At 31.0% G+C, this 21,760-nt stretch overlaps 1 protein-coding gene across 7 annotated transcripts in view; it reads left to right on the forward strand.

Annotated features, from left to right (window-relative positions):
- The window catches only part of LOC134695542 (titin homolog), a 100,044-nt gene extending 87,001 nt beyond the window's left edge, over nt 1-13,043 (forward strand). For 5 of the 7 annotated variants that reach the window (XM_063556831.1, XM_063556832.1, XM_063556833.1 and 2 more), the window contains 8 exons: nt 1,735-1,866; nt 3,584-3,732; nt 4,558-4,716; nt 5,644-6,360; nt 6,759-6,917; nt 7,253-7,546; nt 10,174-10,194; nt 12,508-13,043. In XM_063556831.1, coding sequence (XP_063412901.1) covers nt 1,735-1,866; nt 3,584-3,732; nt 4,558-4,716; nt 5,644-6,360; nt 6,759-6,917; nt 7,253-7,546; nt 10,174-10,194; nt 12,508-13,029 — 2,153 coding nt within the window. In that variant the 3' untranslated portion in view covers nt 13,030-13,043. The remainder of the gene's footprint in view (nt 1-1,734; nt 1,867-3,583; nt 3,733-4,557; nt 4,717-5,643; nt 6,361-6,758; nt 6,918-7,252; nt 7,547-10,173; nt 10,195-12,507) is intronic. The other 2 variants (XM_063556834.1, XM_063556835.1) reach the window with 2 other exon arrangements.
- The last annotated feature ends 8,717 nt before the right edge of the window (nt 13,044-21,760 follow it).

The raw sequence follows: 21,760 nt of genomic DNA on the forward strand, positions 1-21,760 counted from the left end.
TTTACTTTTATTTTATTATAGACCAAATCTTGAAGAGGGCATAATATTGTAATCGCTTTGTCCCCCATTTTTTCTGTTTGTACATCCATAACATTTATATTCATCGCATTTTTCTCAGAAAGGGCTTAGCAGAATGACTTTTTGTTTGGCAGCTTGATAATGATATAAAAGTAAAGTATTCATGCATTTTAGATCTGTTAGATACTTTAAATTTCTATATGCTGAATGAATTTGTTTTTAATTTTCCCCTTTTTTTCAGACACTGATGACATATTGTAAAAAGATTTTTGTTTTAAATTTTTCAAAATAATTCAATAATTTGTTGACATTTTATCATGTTATTGTATGATTGATGACCATGAGGATTCATTTGCCTCCATAAATGTTTAACATGTCAAAATCAAAAATTAAATAAAGGGGCACTCTATGGGGAAAAGATTATAATATTGGAAAAATTAGTTATTTCAAATGTTTTGCATTGAAAAGTTCAAATAAAAAATATTTAAGTTAATATAGAGCAAAAAACAATTAAAAAGCACTATACTGCATTAAATTTGCGCTTTGAGAATTTTGCAAGGTCAGCTAAATGCCAAAGTCAGAAAAGTGATGCTGTCCAAGAGCTGAATTTACCCCACAGTAGCAGGGAATTATGAAATAGCATTTTTCCCCCCACAAACTTATGGCATCAAATCCATAACACAATCTTTAAGAAAAATCTTATCACCCAGCTTCAAGTAATATATAATCTTGTTACTATAGTAGTGATAAAAACCCTGGCCCAGAACACTGCCTTTATAGGCATTGACATCATATTAAATAAAGGGCTAAAAACTTAACTCTGCAAATAGTGTTTCTGTTCATCATAGTTAAATGCTAAAGCCCTGGCAGAGAACACTTGTAGGCAGACACCATATGGAATATAAGGGTAAAATATTTAACTCCTCCCATGCTCTGTCCGTCATTGTTTTCCCTATATATGGAGCCCCAGATTATGTCATTCACTGCTCATTAATTTAGAATACACACAAGGCCATGGGATATATTTGTCAGGATTTTCTCATCTATTTCAAATTGTTTCTGTCATGGAATGTAAACTCCTATACAGTTTTCATTATAAAAATATTTATTTTTCTGAATGTTTGTTTTGTTGTGACATCAGATTAGTTTAAATCTTGTTATGTATGACAGCTGTTAGGACATTTTTCACAAGGTATTACATTTTTTGTACTGTAATAGTTTCACATTATACATTCAGGTTAATGATTTAGATAATGAGGTTCTGACGGTGTACATTCTAGGTAATGATTTGAAGGTTCTGACTCTGTACATTCATATTAATATTAATGATTTGGAGGTTAAATTTTGACAGTGTACATTTTTGTGAATGATTTGCAGGATTTGACTGAATTTAGTTTGGTTTAAAAGAGAAAAAAATCACAGAAGACTGTTTTCCTACGAACAATAAAAAAGAATAGATTTGTTTTTTGGCTGTCAAATTTAGAACCGTGTTAAAATTTTGCCTAAATGAACGATGATTTATGGTTTGACATTTTTCTGAAGGGATTAATGGATTTACATTGTACACTCAGGTTAATGAATTAGAAGTTTTGACTGTGAACCTTCTAGTTGATAGTTTGGAGGTGTTTATCGTGTATATTATAGTTAACAATTTGCGATTAGTTTTTAAGACTTTTTTATATGGCATCATAAAGATTCGATTTTTTTTATTTTCAGAAAAGTTTGGAAACCGTGATTACATTTTGACAATAGATTTTGCCTCAATGAATGATGATGCAGAATACACCGTTGTGGCCAAAAACATCGCAGGAGAAACTAAATCTGTGGCACAACTAATTGTTGATACAGGTAAGGGTGTAGCATATAATGAAAACAAATTTTTTCTGAAATGATGAAAATATTACTATAATTTCTTTAGTGTTTGCTTAATTTTATTGTAATATATTTGAACAATTCATGCAAATGCAAAATTTATTATGATTACTATTTAAGGAAATGCTGTATACAAATAGTTATAATGAAATTTAGGTGGAAAAAACAATAGGTTAAGGAATTGCCTTCAACAATGAGCAACACATAATGTAAACCAGATGCTCCGCAGGGCGCAGCTTCATACGACCGCAGAGGTTGAACACTGAACGGTTGGGGCAAGTACGGACACAACATTCAAGCTGGATTCAGCTCTAAATTTGGATTATGATTAAATAGTTGACACAGCATAGGTTTCTGACACAGAATGAATGTGGTCTAATAAACTTAAAAATTTTTGTTTTGCCTTTGAGCAGCTCACTATGCTGTTGAATATTGATCCTCTCAAATTGAAGAAATTTTCTTTTTATTTATGAAATTTCAAATGAGAAAAATTGAACAACACCTGGACAAAGAAAGATAACTCCAATTGAAATTGTGCAATTAGATATTTCTTGCTATTGCGCAATACTGTGCAATTTAAAATACTTGCTATTGCACAGTTCTGTGCAATTGAAGATTTCTTGCTATTGCGCAATACTGTGGAATTGAAAATTTCTTGCTATTGCACAATACTGTGCAATTGAAAATTTCTTGTTATTGCGGAGTACTGTGCAATTGAAATTTCTTGCTATTACACAATACTTAATATAATAATTTTGGATCCTGATTTGGACCAACTTGAAAACTGGGCCCATAATCAAAAATCTAGGTACATGTTTGGATTCAGCATATCAAAGAACCTCAAGAAATCAATTTTTGTTAAAATCAAACGTAAGTTTAATTTTGGACCCTTTGGACTTTAATGTATACAAATTTGAAAACAGGGCCAAAAATTAAGGATCTACATACACAGTTAGATTTGTCATATTAAAGAACCCCATTTATTCAATTTTTTCCTAAGTTAATTCCTAAACTGTGGGGACCTCAACTCCCAAAATCAATACCAACCTTCCTTTTGTGGTCATAAACCTTGTGTTTAAATGTCATTGATTTCTATTTACTTAAACTAAAGTTATTGTGCGAAAACCAAGAAAATGATTATTTGGGCCCTTTTTGTCCCCTAATTCCTAAAATGTTGAGATCAAAACTCCCAAAATCAATCCCAACCTTACTTTTGTGGTCATGAACCTTGTCTCAAAATTTCATAGATTTCTATTCACTTTTACTAAAGTTAGAGTGCGAAAACTAAAAGTATTCGGACGATGACGACGCCAACGTGATAGCAATAAACGACGAAAAAATTTTGCGGTCGTATAAAAATAATGACAAAATCTGAAAGAATTCAAATGATCAAGAAAACAAAAGGCCTGATTTATGACTAAACAATTCACATATGATAAATAATTCAGAAAACAAATGCTCTTTTTCCTAAAAAATATAGTAAATTCAAGAATTGGTATTTGGTGGAAATGCATGAAATGCTGTGATCCATAAGCCTACAAAGTAACAACACTATTGTGAATCTCTGATAAGCTGATGAGCATTTTGCAAAATACCATTTGTTCATCACATTTGAATGTTTTGTATAAAGAATTTGTAACATTTTTTAATAATACCATGATGATCTTAAAATGTACTGACATTTTTATGACAGATGAGGTCAAACCTAGCCAGCCTGTCAGACTACCAACATCATCACAGCGTAAAGATGACCAACAACTGACCAATCTGAACAGGAAGTTATACGAGACAAAAACAGATGTCACTGATGCTGCCGAGGACTTACTCAATACGGCCAATGAAGTAAGGTTTACTGAACTTTTTTAGGTTACCACACAATACAAATTTGAAAAGAAGTTCTTACTTCAAATAGTTATGATTTTTTTTTTAAATAAATACGTTGATATGATTTTTTTTTTAAATAAATACGTTGATATGATTTTTTTTTAAAATAAATACGTTGATATGATTTTTTTTTAAAATAAATACGTTGATATGTCCTATCTGGGTTTGCCTATTTTTGAAAATAAGTTAGTACATGTACTATATATACATGATATACTTGTATATTCTATTTGTTTCATGACATTATAATTTATAAAATATGTTATCATAAAATTATTTTCCTGTATATTATATAGAACCACTATACATATATATTCTATTATACATTAGTATAACCAAGTAGTCACATTCACTGCATGTTATAATCTATAACCAGAAAATCATGACAAAGCCATTCTAATTCTGGGTAGATTCAAGTAAAAAGGTATATCTTTTTTACACATTACTTGAAATTAGATTTACCCAGAGTTAAATGGCATTGCCACTAAAATGAAACATGCTGTATTATATATTAATTTTATTTCTATCACACATTTTGGTTCAAACCAAAATTTGACACTCATTTACTGAAAACAGTTGAATTCCAAAAAAAATAACCGATACTTTTACTTTTAATGATTTTACAGCATGAATCACTAAAGCAAACAGCAGAAAATATTTTGAAAGATTTCTATTGGACAAAATATAATTTATTACTTAAATGGAACATTTCAAAATTAAAATGATCCAAATTTTCTGCTGTTTTAAATGTATATTCACCTAACTGTTTAATTATACTAACAGTTGAATGACATCCACAAGAGCTTAGATGAAGTTGATCACATGCTTTCATCCTTTGAACATGACCTTGACCCAGCTTCTGATGTAACCAATAACAACTGGGCTGACACGGTTCTATCCCATAATTTAGGACATAGTACTTTATTGAATTATCAAAAGATGGTGAGTGGTGCAGAATTTTGACAATCCACTAGATGTTTCAACATTACCTTATGTTACTCCTTTCCTCCATCATAAAGCCTACTGTGGCCTCCCTCTTTTCGCCATTAAAATGCATTTTGACTCTGGGTCTTTTACTTTATTCCATATTGGCATTTTTATATGGTACCCCTTTTGAAATGATTTGCCAAAAAATAAAATTGTTTAAGTTTTTTTTTATTTAAGTAAAGTAATTTTTTTTTATTGAAGATCCTATGGTTATTTGCATTTGTCTAATTGTCATCTTTCAGCAATTATGAGGCAGCAAAATTAAAAGTTGAAACATTTTTACTTACAATTTGAGAAAAATAATGCATCAATCTGCATTTCTGTGGTGAAAAAAGCAACAGTCAGTAAATCTGTAAAATTTAAGGCTTAATTGTTATGTTTAAATAAGAATGCTAACATTTAATTCCTAACCTGTTTTGGTGCACAATTCTAATGGACACTATTGCAATGAGTTTACCATTGCATGCATTAGGCTTATATTATAAACACCTCCAGAATTATGTATAGCCAAGTAGTCAGCAAGGGCTTTGATTACTTTTCCTATACAACACAATAAACTCTTTGAAAATAGCATCAATGTTTTACCACCAGAAAGAGGAGGATTCCCTTTTTTAAATATTTGTTGCTAGTGTTTTTTCTTGAGATCTACTATATTTTAAAATGCCCATAAATTTAAATTTTAAATACATTTTGTGGAAAGAGGTATTGCTTATAATATAACAAAAACCTTTTCACATTTATTCAAGTTTTTAGGTGATTTATCAAAAATGTATTATTAAATTTATTCTTGTTAACCTCATGTAGAAGGTTTTTCTATCTTGCTGAAGTTTATGCCAAATCTTTCATCTAGAAATCTTCAGTTTAAACTTTTATCAATTGTAGAAAACAGCAGCTGAAAATGTGAGAAAAACCAGTAGGGCTATTGACCTTGTGGAATCTACAGACAATTTAATTGACAATAATAGAATGGACTGCTTAGCAACTAGCACACCAAGGTCATCAGAGGAATCGATTCATACACCAAGGTCAAAGAAAGACATTCCAGAAAACAAACCAAAATGGTTACAGTTTGTTAAAGAGGACGGTGACATTCCAACACATTCATTGCTTTTATCAAAACAAAGTAATAAGACAAATGATTCATATTTTAATCAGCCAATCAAAACAACAGAAGCTGGACATGTGCCTTTATCTGTTGACACTTCTGATCATGTGACTACAAAGTCCGATGATTTTATTTCAAACACTTCTTTTACACCAGAAACTGTTCATTGTTCAAATGTTGATCAGATTCATCTGACGGTTTCCAAGGACGATACTGATCATGTGACTACAAATACTCAACCATTAGATACATCTCTAGACTCATCAAATATATCAAGTGATCTGAATGACAATGTCCTAGATTCTGAACCACAGACTGTTAATTTTGGTGCCAAGCCAGTTCAGGCTGAATTCTACAGTAGAGACTATATTATAAATAATAGAAATACTCCGTCTAAACCTCCACGGAAAAAGTGGGAGGTCAAAACTGATCATTATTCTCCTGGTGCTGAAATTGTAAATAAACAGAAAGATCTGGATAACGTGGAAGAAAAGGTAAGAAAGCATTTAAATTAGACCAATCTTGAGTTGTTTTTTTAAATTAGTCAAGGTTGACACAAGGTCATTTGGGATAAATGATGCCATTGAACAAGCCGTTCTTTAACTTTGATGTCATAACATAAACATTGTGTCGTAAGAAATGTATGGGGAAAATGCAAACATATGATAGCAGTAATACCAACTTTTATGATTTTAAATGTTACAGATTTAGATTGGAAAGAAACATTCTTATTAAGGGGGGGAATACAGGTAGTCTAAACATAATAGATGTCATTCCTTTTTACCAAAGAAAATTCAGTTTATATTAGGAATAAATCGTTTAAAAAAAAGAAATTACAGATTAGCAAAAAATTTCGAATTTCTATATTATAAGGCTATATCACTTATTTCAGATTTACATGTCTGCCAGCAAGTTATCAAACCTTGAATCAAAACTTAATCACCTCCAACAGGAAGTTAACAGCACTCATTCTGGGGATAAAAGAAAGATTTCATATCTGGAAGAAGACATTGCTCAAACTGTTGCAGAGACTTGCCGTTCTGATCATGATGTAAGTCACTAAAAAGGGTCAACTTAAAGACATTAGCCAAAAATAAACTGACAATGGGGTGGCAAAAAACAAAAAAGATCTAAAAACAAACAGCAATATTCAAAACAGAAAAGAGAACACTAAACAGATCATAACAAGCACCACCAAAAACCAGTAATGTAAAAAGAAATAAATATTACCTTTAAACAATTTAATTAATTTGACTACTTTGAAATAATCTTCATGAAAACCCATAAACTTACTCTTGTAAAGTATCTATATTGAAATTGAAATTGTTCTCATCTTATTTAAATTTATGATTGGACTTTTTCAAATAAACTTTTATCTATTTAAAGGTTGGTGCTATAGAAAGATCGGTTGAAGCTCTCCAAGTGTCCTGTCCAGCTTCACCTAGGTCAGCTGACGATGACAATTCCAACATGTCTTCCCCGAGTCTGTCTATCGACTCTGGATTCTCATCAATACGAGAGCGACCTCAGCCTACCATCATTATTGGTACCACTGTAGAGGATGAACTACCTGAAAGTAGGACAGAATTAAACGAAGAGACAGGGGTGGAGTTACCATCGGTAAACAGATTAAAGCAGTTGTTTGCACACTCACAAGAGGAAGAGGCGGCATTCAAGAGGGTTAGCATTGACTCACTATTCCAGCAGTTGTTAGAATTTTGAAAATATGAAATATGGTGTTGGCCTTTTCTTCTTTTGTTGGCAGGATATTTATTATAAATACAAATACATTCTAGTAGAATGCATGAACAAATATACATGGACATCTTTACCTAACAAAAATTATCTTGGAGTATTTTGATTGCTTCAGAAATGCATGAATGCTTCCAATCAGTTTAACTTTTCTTTTATTATTAATTTGACACTTAGTTGATACTGTCCATAGACACTTTCTGGTCAAGGATTTTCCAAATGGACTAGTTTAAAAATCTTTGTTTCAATACCCTTGGTTAAAGTTTTCTTAAACAGAACCTAAATCTTATTCATTTAAAATAAACCTTGAATGACCAAATTTATTTAAGTAAAAAACTAGATTTAAGGGTATCTAAAACTATTTGAATTTCGAATCTTGAGATAAAAATTATAGTTAAAAAAGAAGATATATATGTAATTGAATAAAAAAATACTAAAATTGATGAAAGTTTAAAAACAACAATTTGAACATTAAAAATTTTAAGAAGCTTTTTATCCATAGATCTGATTATATTAAATAATTCACAAGGATGTTTGGACGGTAAATGTCAACTAAGTGTGAATATACCCTAAAGCTTTTGCTGAATATTGTCTGCTATCAAGCTTAATTAGACAGAACATATTTGTAAGGATTTTTTTTAATTTCGTCCTGTAGAATCATGCACTTATTTTTTGAAGAAATTTAAAATCTTATAGAATTTATCAAATAAGGCAAAATATTGTAAAGTAAAAGTGCATTTTAAAAACAACATACACAATATTGTATTAAATTTCACAAACGCACACACGATTGGACTTACACATGCACGGTAAGTCACATAACTAGTTGTCACGGTAACAACAGACATGTTTAGTGTGAAGTCCATTTTTGTTTTGTATTCTTGTGTGTTGTGAGTTTGTCTTTTCTTTTTAAACCTCATTGTTAATTTATTTGTTATTCATTTTCTGCATATTGCTGCCATTCTTAGCAAATGCTCTCTTTATATTTCTTTTCCAAATCAATATTAATAATTGAAGGCTGTTCCCATTTTAATTATTAGACCAATAGGATAAATATAGATTTTACCACTCTATCAGGTTTGATATGATATTTATTCACTTGAAACAGTTACATATTTCAAATTTGAAAAATGAGGCTCACGTAGCGATGAGCATTTTAGATATTTAAAATTTAACTGTTGAGAGAGGATAAAAAATTTTGGGGTAACTTTTCAATGTTTAAATCCAATTGTTCTTCTGGAAAAAATGATATAATCACTTTATAGTTAACTCTGCAAGTTAGTCCAAAGAACTTAGAAAAAGTTTCGTTTAGTTAAATAATCATTTGACACTTCTACAAAAATAAAACGAAAAGTCCATTTCTTGAAAAATGTGTAAGGATTCCGCAGAACCCAGTGTCGCGCCTACTTTTGCTTTTGCAGGCTCAACAAAAATGAGGAAAACAATCAATAAAATCATTCCTCTTGATACTATCTATTGATTGTAAGAAGCTTCTGTCCAAGTTTGGTAAAAAATTCAGAATAGTTTATGAATCGAATAAATGTTTTAAAAACTTTAACTGCAGACTGTATTTAATGTTAACTGGAAGAAAAACTAAGTCCATTTATAAGTAAAATGCAGATACACAGGTACCAAATATTAACAAAAATTTCCTTTCTATATACTATCTTTTGATCATAAACAAGCTTCTGTCCAAGTTTGGTACAAATTTAAAATAGTATAAGAAAGTTATTAATTTTTTTTTAAATTTAACCACCATTGACCACAGAGTGAATGTGTTGTTTCCTGGCAGAAAACCTAAGTCCGTTTAAAAGTATAATACGGAAAAAAATGGATTTATTTTTTTAGAAAAATTTACTTCTGGATACTAACTATGATCATAAACAAGGGTATGTCCAAGTTTGGTACAAACCCAGGATAGTTAAAGAAAGTTATTAAAATTTTAAAAACTTTAACCACAGAGTGAATGTAATGTAAGTCCATTTATAAATAAAATACAGAAAAAATAGAATTTTATTTTTACAAAATTTACTTCTGGATACTATCTTATGATCATAAACAAGCTTCTGTCAAAGTTTGGTAGAAATCCAGTATAGTTTAAGAAAGTTATTAAATTTTCAAAAACTTTAACCTCAGAGTGAATATTTGTGGACGCCAACGACGACACTGACGACAACTTGTAGGATTGCTTAGTCTCGCTTTTTCGACTAAAGTTGAAGGCTCAACAAAAATTAAAGAATACATCCATAATTGTCTCTTGGAAATGCAATACTATTTCACTCAATACTGTAGATGTGCATGCATAAGGTTTAAACCAACACAAAATGTAGTAAAGTTAACTCACTTCTTTTAAGTATAAATTGGAAATAGGGCATACTTAACTAACCCTATTTGAATTCTAAACTTAGCATCTAGAAAACATAATGAATTGGGAGAACAAGGAAATCCATATGTAGAAATTCTTTAATACCTAAACCCTTATAAACAAGAAAATGGAACAGCCTTTGCATGTGTTGTGTGTATAGCATGTTATTGTATGTTTGTGTAATTTCCAGAGATCTAGTTTAGACGGACCGGTAAGTAAAGAGTTAACTCCCATTATAGACGTGATATATTATTACTGCTTACGTATTAACTTTGATTTTGTTTATAGTTTAGAGCATAACACTTTTTCAGCCATTTTCTGAAGCTTAGTAAAGTGATGGTTACCATGGTAACAAGTTTGACCTTGAAATAACCTTCACTCTTTTTTGGTAAAAGGGTGGGATTAAAAATTCGGCCAAATGTTGTTTTGTTTCTACCAAAAAAAATCAGCTGATTCCAAGAATGGTCTACTTTGAAAATATTTTAAAGTTTAATGATTCTAAAGTATATAAAAAAGATATAGATTTGATTAGGAAAATTTGTTTAGATAATCTGGAATAAGAATATTCTTTAAACAGATGCATGGTATGAAATTTGAAGGTAGCTTTTGTGTGGCTGAAAAAGTAGAGTACATGCTCTTAGTTTAACAGGAAAAATATTTCTACTCTTTTTTTTCTTTCTTATATTCTATATTTTTAAGACGTAGCTACAACATTTATATGGAAAACATATGTATTATCATATATTTGTTTATTTTATTTACAGAATGAAACTTTTAAATGCAACGTTATAACTATTTTGTTCAGTTTTTCACTCATTGGACAATCTTACTGAGGATGTTTTAAATCAGGGTTACTTAGGTGTTTGTAGTAGTCTGTGTTTTTGGATAGGTTGACATTAGAAATATTTTTCTGCTTCTTGACAGATCTTTATGTTGTTATTATAATTATAATTTAAGAGGTTACGTTTTACAAAGTTATCATTTACTTATAGCATGAATGTCTAGTAGCTGTTTTTAAGAATCGATGTGGGGCTATTCAGGTCATAATTGTTAATCAAGATCAGAAGATTTTTGCCATTTCTGTACATAAATGTGTCTTAGCTAGAGAAAGGAGCAAACGCTTTCATGAAAATGCATGTCATGCCTTTTGGGGAGAAAAAAAGTGATAACTATGCATGTGAAAAAAAAAAGGATTTGAGTTAAATAAGGAAATTACTCTGACAATACAAAGATAACCATTAATATGTATTTGTATTGTTAAATTCATTAATAAAAGTTTTTTTCATCACACACAAAAAAAAAGATGATTTAAGGATTTCATATTTTACTTATAAATTCATTCATTAACATCAAACCATTGTTGATGGTTACATTTATACTAATGTAAACAAATGTCAGAAAAACAGTTACTGAAGAAACTTTAATTCTGCACTCTAACAGGTATCATCTGTATGTTCATTAATTCAATAATAACAAGATCATCAAATAGAACACAAAGAAAACTAATTTCACTGGTTTATACTAATTGAAATGCTTTTATACAACAACACTTTACTAACCTTGAATACAACATTACCAAGTAATGGATGCAAACTCAAAATCATTAGAACAATTAAGAATTTTATACTCGATGGGTAACGATTGATCCAAGGTCCCTATTGTTAGACCATATGACATTACGCAGATTTAAATAGTCTTTTGAAAGTAGTTTTAGGACTCTTGGACTACTCAGAAGGTTTATGTCTGTTAATATAAGTTTAAGGAATGATAAAAAGTTTAGAAATGTATAAATGATAAAGAAATCAAATGAATAAATTCTGCAAACCTTAAAACAATTCAGTATTTTCAACTGACTTTGCAAGCACTTAAAAACGCCAGTTATTTTGAGAGAATATATTTACATACAACACAAAGACATTCAGTTCCATATTTTGTCTGAACACCTTAAAAAAAATGTTTATCATTAGCGATTACTTGTGATAAATCCCAGTTTATTTGTCCTAATTACGTATATTATATTCCATATAACACAAACAATTTTATTATAACCCACCGGTATAAATAAATGTATATAAAGTTGCATGTGTTTATAATTAAAGTAGTAAAAGATATGTCAATTTTAAGCCAATGATGTTTAAGCACCATCTGCTCTCAGATCTAATATGTACTATTGAAGTTTCCATCTAAACATTATTTTGAAACTCTGTATTTTATTGTAAAAAAAAACATTTGGATAAACAAAATAACATATGGAGGGGAGGGCCTCAACAGTGGAATGCTCATGAAAATAAAATATATTTGGAAGAAGCTTTGTGTGAATGTGTAAAAAAGTATGATTATGGATTTTTTGTAAGTCTTTACATTCCAACATAACCCTAAAGCTAAATATTTGCCACTGTTATATTGAGGCAAACTGTTCACAATAATTAAAAAAAATCCACTTTGACGAGATTTAGGCTACACCACTCAAACCATAGAAACATAACTTAAAAGTTTGTAAAATGAATATTATTTCTTTTCACAGGTTCATAGTATCACAGCCAGAACATTAGGGAAAGACAAAGTAGAAAAGATAAGATCCATGGCAAGAACAGTCAATCATCCATCCCCATTGGCTGCTGAATCATCCAATCAGAGCAAAGCTGGAAAAAGTCAAATAACTGTAACATTAGCTCCTGTTAGTCAAACAATAAGTTATCAACCTAAGGCCAGTCAGATATTCCCAAAAGAGAAAGGAACATATTTCCCTCCTGATCAACCAATCAAAAGGGACAATGCAAACAAAATAGAATCTCAACCAATCAGCAAAGCTAACACAAGTTCAAAAAGTGTCAGAGCTCCTCCTCCACCATGTCAATCAAACCAAAGCCAAACTCCTTCAAAAAATGAAACCAGTGATGGAACATCATCAGAGAAAAAGAAAAATTCCAGAATACGTGCTGGATGTATAAATGCCAGAGCTAAGTTTTGGGAGAAGAAGATACAGGGTGATTCCAGCGGAACTGAAGAGGAATATCCATCAATGTTGGAGCAAGTCCCAGATTGAGTAACTTTGGAAAGGTACACACTACTTTTACTCATTTGATGGAGTTTAAAAATGTTTTTATTTCAAAATATTGCACAACTTTTACTTTTTTAAATGTGTCGGTTTACATTTTTAAATGTGTTTGTTTTTGTTAATTTTCGTATTTTAAATTTATTTTAGGATTAAAAAAAACTGTAAATGTTAACAAAATTTCAGGAAACTGTTTTCACAACTGGATCATTTTATTGTTTAAAACCAAAAATGTGATAGTTGACCAGGTGGCAATTACAATGATTATAAACATAAGGTTTTGTTGTATAAATGCCAATGAGACAAATATCCACCAAAGATCAAATGAAGTGGATGTAAGCAATTACTCAACTGTACGAGAAAAATCCGTATTGTATCATGAGCTATAAAAGGCATCTATGAAAAAATTTAACTGAGAAAACTAATGTTTACAACAAAACAATTTGCATGAAAAAATATGACTGAAATGAACCTAAAGGGGGGGGGGGTGAGGATTATGAGCAAAAAATTCTCAACCCACAGAAATTAAAAGCTAAGAGAATAGATTTATAATATATGATAAATGTTTATTTTAATTTTAATTGATTTAAATTCTCTATTTTCAGAAACTAAAAGAGTCTTCCACAGAATGAACAGATCTGTTGCAACACCAGCCAAAGATAGTCTCATCATTACAAACTGTCTAATTATCTCCCTTATATAAGATGGTCTCATTTTCAGGTTCAAGATTGTCTCCCCTTAATGTATTCACTCAAACATATGTTTTTTTCTTGTTTTAAGGAAAGTAGTGATATGTTTAATGTTAATTTGTTTTAAGAAACAATACTAATAAAAATCTGATTATTTTTAACCAAGAAATATGAATCGGCATACTGGATAAATATTGTTCAATTATGAGATAAAGTTTACAAAAAGCATTTTTTTTTTTTTATTTAATATGAATTTTATGATCAGATAAGACAGTTCAATTATGGTCTGCCCTTTTTATGAAATGTATCAATAATTGATAATTTCTTGATATAGATTTTATTCCTTAAAATCTGTTAATGCATAATTTATGTCTAATTTAGAGCATTCTAAAACATTTACATGTACATTATTTAATGTCTATGTGAAGATTCCTTTTGTTTTGATCCATTTGAAATTTCATATGTGATTCAGTTGTCTTTCTCATCTCCTTGCAAATAAATGAAAAATCCTTGATTATCATCAAGAGTCAATGTCATTGTAATCTTTGAACTATTAGACAAAGAAAAAAGAAGTTCAAGGCCAAATCAGTCGACAATTTCATCATTTGGGTTCCAATTTTATTGTTTTATACAAAAAAAATTGAACAAAAAAACTTTTGTCTTTTCTGACTTGTCAATTATAGCTCAGTATTGAAATAACATTATAATACATTTTCAAATCAGTGTAGATTTTGGGTCATATTAAAACATGTCCCCCTATGATTGAATTAGTAATACTTAAAACTTTGAATGAACTGGAATCCATATTAGAAAATTAATTTTGAGAGTAGTAATTCTGTTATCCCAAAAAAGAATAAATTTTATTCCTGGATATACCCAATTTAAGATAACACTTGACTGTCTAGTTCCAATGTATTACCAGCTTGCCCTTTCCATGAAACGGCAAATAAGGTATATAGAAATGTATTTTATATAACTAGTATTGTTCTTGGAAGAACTTGCATATATCTGAAAAGTATTTGTAAGAGTAGTAGTTCCGTCAGGGAATGAAATATTTTTCAAAGATTTTCCATCCCAAAAAATTTAAATTCACAGTTTACCCGAGAGTAAATTTATCTAGTTCCTTTGTACCTGTAACCAGATCTATCCCATTGAAGTACATACATTATATAGATTTAGATTTGATATAACTAGCATTTGTATATATATATGAATTGTTACAACTGGCTGAGCCAGATATGATATTAAAAATAATAATGCAATATATAATATGGGTAATAATTATCATACTGTTGTAATACTGTTATTGTTGTCATTGTTTGATATAAATATTCATAAAGTATCTCATGAATATTCATTGGATATCTCATCAAAACTTTCTATATGATATGATATATAGAATGTGCAATATTTTATTTAAATAAAAAATAACTAAACAATTATATATCTGTCATTTGTTTTATTGTCTTACCTGCACCAAAAGGAAGTCTTCACAACTCACTAGCATAATAAGTATGTTTTAAAGCGTAAAAGATCTGGAAACATCATATGTTTCCTTTTTGACATCATTATCATGGATCAGTAACTGCCTGAAAAACAGTTTTGTTGTCGAGCCTGCAACTTTTGTTGCAGAAAGCTCGACATAGGGAAAGTGATCCGGCGGCGGCGGCGGTGTTAGCTCACTTCTAAAAAGCTTTATATTTTAGAAGGTAGAAGACTTGGATGCTCCATAATTTGTATATAGATGCCTCATGTTACGAACTTTCCGTCAGTCACAAGTCCAATGTCCTTGACCTCTTTTTCATGGTTCAGTGACTACTTGAAAAAAAAGTTAAGATTTTTTGTAATGTTAAATTCTCTCTTATTATAAGTAATTGGATAACTATATTTGGTATGTGCCTACCTTGCAAGGTCCTCATGCCTGTCAGACAGTTTTCACTTGACCTCGACCTCATTTCATGGATCAGTGAACAAGGTTAAGTTTACGTGGTCAAGTCCATATCTCAGATACTATAAGCAATAGGTCTAGTATATTTGGTGTATGGAAGGACTGTAAGGTGTACATGTCCAACTGGCAGGTGTCATCTGACCTTGACCTCATTTTCATGGTTTAGTGGTTATAGTTAAGTTTTTGTGTTTTGGTCTGTTTTTCTTATACTATATGCAATAGGTTTACTATACTTGGTGTATGGAATGATTGTAAGGTGTACATGTTAGCCGACAGGTGTCATCTGACCTTGACCTCATTTTCATGGTTCAGTGGTCAAAGTTAAGTTTTTTAGTTTTGGTTTATTTTTCTAATACTTTATGCATTAGGTCAACTATATTTGGTGTATGGACATATTTTATGATCTTTATGTCGGTTATGCTGGTTTTATTTGACTTTGACCTCATTTTCACGGTCCATTGCTAAGTTTTTAAGTGTTTGTTTGTTTTGGTCTGTTTTTCTTTATTTATAAGCCATTAGTCAACTATATTGTTGTATTGAAGAATTGTTAGCTGTACATGATTACCTGGCATGGTTCATCTGACCTTGACCTCATTTTCATGGTTGATTGATAAATGTTTCCTTTTCTTGGTTAATGTTGAGTTTATGTGACAGTTGTAATAAAGCTTTATATTTAGGTCTGTCAAGATAGTATCAAGGATTAGTAAAGAAGGTGAGACATTTCAGTGTGTGCACACTTGTTGATGAAGTTGAAATCAGAACCACTTGAAACTTAGTACACATGTTCCCCATGATATGATCTTTCTTATTTCAATGCCAATTAAGAGTTTGTATTCCATGCAATTTCACGGTCGGCTGAACATAGGAAATGATAGTGCGAGTAAGAAACCATGTAACATGGACACAGTTTGAAATGGGTTTATAGCTAGCTTAACCTCTCTCTTGTGTGACAATCGTATAAAATTCCATTATTTTAACAACGATGTGTGAACAAAACAAACGGACGAAATTTATTATTTGTATAAAACTTTGAGGAGGCTTCATACTTTGTATACATATACCTTATTTAATGAATTTTCCCTCTGTCATATGTCCGTTTGACGTCATTAGCAGTGACTGCTTGAAAAATCATTTCATATTTTTTTGTCATGAGAATTTCTCACTTATGAGTATTATGAAAATAATTGGTATATGGGTTCCTTGCAAGAGCTGCATGTCTGTCTGAAAGGTATGCTTTATACTAGATTGAATTCCATGGATCAGTGACCAATGCATGTTGAGTGACTTTGTCTGTTTCTCAAATACTGGAAGCATTAGGCCAACTATATTTGATATATATGGAATAATTACATTATATACATAAAGTATATGTCAGTCTAGCAAGTTTCATGTGACCTTGACCTCATTTTACTGTTCTATGCTTAATTTTGAAGTTGGTTTTTTTGGTGTTTTTCTATTGCTACAAACAACACATCAACTCTTTTTGGTGTATTGTCTGGAAGGTTTCTTTTGACCTTGACCTCATTTTGCAGTTTTATAGAATAATGTTTTAATTTTTGTGTTGTTTATCTTTCTTATGTTATAAAAAGTTGAACTATATTTTTCGCTTGGAAGATTGCAAGGTGTGTATATCTGTCTCACCGTTTTCATATGACCTTGGACTCATTCTCATGGTTCAATGTGAAGTTTTCTTTGTTTGTATTTCAAAGGAGATGTGATATAATCGCTAGTTTGGCAACTATTTACAGGTTATAGGTCACTGTATGGACTTCAAAAATGAGCAAAGCCTTAACCGCATAACCAACTATAAAATGACAAATTTGAAACAATTCAAACAAGAAAACTGAAAGATTAATTAATTTACCATCAAATTTACGAAATACTGATATGTATAAGTCAGCAACAAACGACATCCACTGTATTACAGGCTCCTACCTTGGGACAGGTACATACGTAGAGAATGTGGCGGGTTAACATGTAAGCGGGATCAGAATCCTTCACCTAACCTGGGACATTAATTTAAAAAAAAAATAGGGGTCTATGCACTCGTTTTCAAAATAAATGAGTTTGAATAATAAAAATCAGTCGAAAATGCATCTTTTCCCGATATGTCACAGTTTGATAACGCGAAAATAACATTTTACGTTGGCAACGTCATTACCTCCACTGTAACTGTATCGTATGCCCTTAATTTATCAGATGGATACACATAATAATACATCCAACAAAACCATAGAATGAACGTGGTCTGATTCTTATATACTATTAGCAATATGTACATTATATTTGATGCATGGAATAATTGTTAGATGTACATCTGTCTGCCTTGTTTAATCTGACATTGAATTTATTTTCATGGGTCATTAGTCAATGTTAAATTTTATGTCCTTTCCTTTGTTTTTCATATATCATTAGTAATAAACCAACTCGATGTGTTGCATATATACTGAGCCAAAAAAGTTTAGCAACATTTTTTTTTTCAATTTTTCTTTTTTTTTGTTTCTGCAATTTTTTTTTAAACATCATTGATATAATTCTTAGTTTTACCTGTAATTTTTAACAGTCTTACTTTTTTTCTGGATGATTGAGTTCGCGCCATTTTAGCTTTCCACGTGTAATTGATGTTTTACCTTGTGTATCTGTACTTTAAATACAAAATTTAATTTTTTGTTTCACTAACGTTCAAAAACACACCAAAGGTAAGAAAAACACAAAAAAGTTTGAAAAAATTGCATGGGGCGTCAACCTGGCCTCCCCGAAAATGACCGTCAGAAGGCTATTGCAATGGTTGATGCCAGAATGAGTGTTTCTGATGTCGTGGCTTGATTAAATGTGCATAAGTCAACAGTTTAGTGACTAACAAATAGATATCGACAAATTGCAACTGCACGGGATAGGTCGATATTTCGTAGACCAAGACAAACTATCGTCAAGGGAGGAGCGCCACTTTCGCTTTTCATCAACACGTGCTAAGTTTTTTGCGGCCACAAGAGTAGTTCATTGACTAAGGTCAGCTGCTGGTGTGCCTGCCAATCCTTCAGTGATGCACTTAGGGCATTGCCAAGAAATTGAGTTTGAATAACACTACACTCATTTTCGCATTTTGACCCACCCGCGCTCCATACAAAGAAAATCCCAATGAATGTGAGTGATAAACATTCATGTTGCTTCTGATATGCCATAATTTCATTTTTTTATTATTAAAATCATATGTTGTTACAATTTTGTAATAAAAATAAAATTTCATATTTTTGTTGCTAAACTTTTTTGGCTCAGTATACTATCTAGATTAAGTTAATTATTTGTTGCAGAAACCTCGACATAGGGATAGTGATCCGGCGGCGGCGGCGGTGTTAGCTCACTTCTAAAAAGCTTTATATTTTAGAAGGTAGAAGACTTGGATGCTCCATAATTTGTATATAGATGCCTCATGTTACGAACTTTCCGTCAGTCACAAGTCCAATGTCCTTGACCTCTTTTTCATGGTTCAGTGACTACTTGAAAAAAAAGTTAAGATTTTTTGTAATGTTAAATTCTCTCTTATTATAAGTAATTGGATAACTATATTTGGTATGTGCGTACCTTGCAAGGTCCTCATGCCTGTCAGACAGTTTTCACTTGACCTCGACCTCATTTCATGGATTAGTGAACAAGGTTAAGTTTTCGTGGTCAAGTCCATATCTCAGATACTATAAGCAATAGGTCTAGTATATTCGGTGTATGGAAGGACTATAAGGTGTACATGTCCAACTGGCAGGTGTCATCTGACCTTGACCTCATTTTCATGGTTCAGTGGTTATAATTAAGTTTTTGTGTTTTGTTTTGTTTTTCTTATACTATATGCAATAGGTCTACTATAATTGGTGTATGGAATGATTGTAAGGTGTACATGCCTAGCTGACAGGTGTCATCTGACCTTGACCTCATTTTCATGGTTTAGGGGGCCAAGTTAAGTTTTTTTAGTTTGATCTATTTTTCTAATACTTTATGCATTAGGTCAACTATATTTGGTGTATGGAAATATTTTATGATCTATATGTCGGTTACACAGGCTTTTTTTGACCTTGACCTCATTTTCACGGTCCATTGCTAAGCTTTAAAGGGAAACTTCGCAAAAAAATCAAAAATTGATATTATGTTCATTCTGTATAAAAATGCTCAAATTCATGAATATTAAAGTTTTATTCTGCTAGATAAGAGATCACCATCGATTTTAAATTTAGAGTATCAATTCTCTCCGGTCGACCATTTTGTTACCTTTTCCGAATTGCACCCACGATATGTCTAAGAACCAAAACCACAGTAACCCGATGTAGTCGTAATTGCGTGTCGATATCTTGTCAATCGTACGGTTGTTTTATCGGTGTGTTCCCATTTCGCCTTAGTTGTGAATTCCAAGTAAAAAAGGTAAAAAAATACTAAGGCGAGATGGGAATTGTACTAAGGCGAAATGTGAATTTAGATGAAAAAATTAAATAAACAAATTAAAGCTCTGTGTTTTTATAACAATATAAACATTAAGTAATTGGGGATTTGTGTCTCTTGGATTATTATTTTAACATTTATTTATAAAAAGACACTTTATGATTTAAAAAATTGTGATTTTAGAAGAAAACAAATCTATAATTAAACATTATTTAGTTTGACATGTACGAAGCTTAGAAAACAGTGGAGTCAGCGCAAAGTACATCGATTGTACTGAAATGACAAAAAAGCCCGTACAATTCAAACTAGAACCCTTGTAATTAATAAAGAAGTAGAATGCCCCGTTTTTTAAAAATAAGTAATAGTTTCATTAATTTATTATTTTTTTAATTTTTTTTTTACTCTATCTATACAATTTGGATTTTCAGGAGGGGAGGGGGGTATATCATGAAACAGTTATTGCATTTTGGGAGTTGGAAATGGGCTTGTTCTCTGCCTGACTGATCATCAGTCAGAGCACACGACGATGCCTTGTTCCAGGATGCAATTAATCTACACTATCATGGTTTGTATCTTCCGTGAGATAGTGCGTATACACGATTCTCACGGGACCACTGGCTGGGGCAACTGATCAAACATAGTCTACTTATAGTATTCAAGAAATACGACAAAGCAACTGACTATCATTATTAAAACAAACATAATTAAGTGACACAATACGTTATTTATAACAATAACACTAACAACCACAGATGGAGAAAAAAAAACAAAAACAAAAACAAAAACAAAAAACATACATATACAGGAGTGTGCTCCTTACGCAGAAACTGCTCCAACAAAGTTATGAGGAGGATAGATTAAAATTGATACTCCGTAAATTTTATGGACACCATCACGAATTGGTGGATCCATATGATGTCTCTTTAACCAAACTAGCAAAAGACATTTTTACCACATGGTAGATTGTGGTTTGTCATTATGTCGTCTAATCTTTTAATTACCAAACGTGACTTATTCCCGATTGTGACTGTTTTGCTGAATGTTAATTCGTATTACTATAAGACGTGTTTCTGTACTTGTTTATCCCAAATTTATGTATTTAGTTTATATGTTTAATGTTATATTTGTAATTCTCATCTTCTCATTTTGTCAAATGTGTTGACGTCTTTTTATTATATTTAGGTGTTACGGATAGAAAAATTAATCACCGCCTTTACTAATTATATTTAATTTTGTACGATTAATTACGTTTGAAGTTGGATTCATAACAAACTGGACATATATATATTACAGTTAATTGCTATTAATAAGTATTGCAATATACATTTTGTTTTAATGAATTATCAGTATTTAGTTCTAATATAATCTTAAAGCAATCCTAATTCTAGCTCACTTTTAAATTATAGTTTTTCATGTGTGACGTCATGCTGTTTCTAAATTTCATAAATTCAAATGTGGCATAACGTTTGCCTTTTCGCCATCGTATGTGACTTCATTTTTTTTTAATTGCGTTGACGCCTGGACTGATTCTGGTGTGTCTATGCTGTATTGAACTTGGCATCATGTTTTCGGGTTTTTTTTCTGTAATAAGTTAATACTTCAGTTTCATTATGAATATATCTTTCACATTCATTTGTTAAAATTTACTGTTTGCAATAGC

This window comes from Mytilus trossulus, chromosome 13 (genome assembly GCF_036588685.1).
Source record: "Mytilus trossulus isolate FHL-02 chromosome 13, PNRI_Mtr1.1.1.hap1, whole genome shotgun sequence".
NCBI lineage: Eukaryota > Metazoa > Mollusca > Bivalvia > Mytilida > Mytilidae > Mytilus > Mytilus trossulus.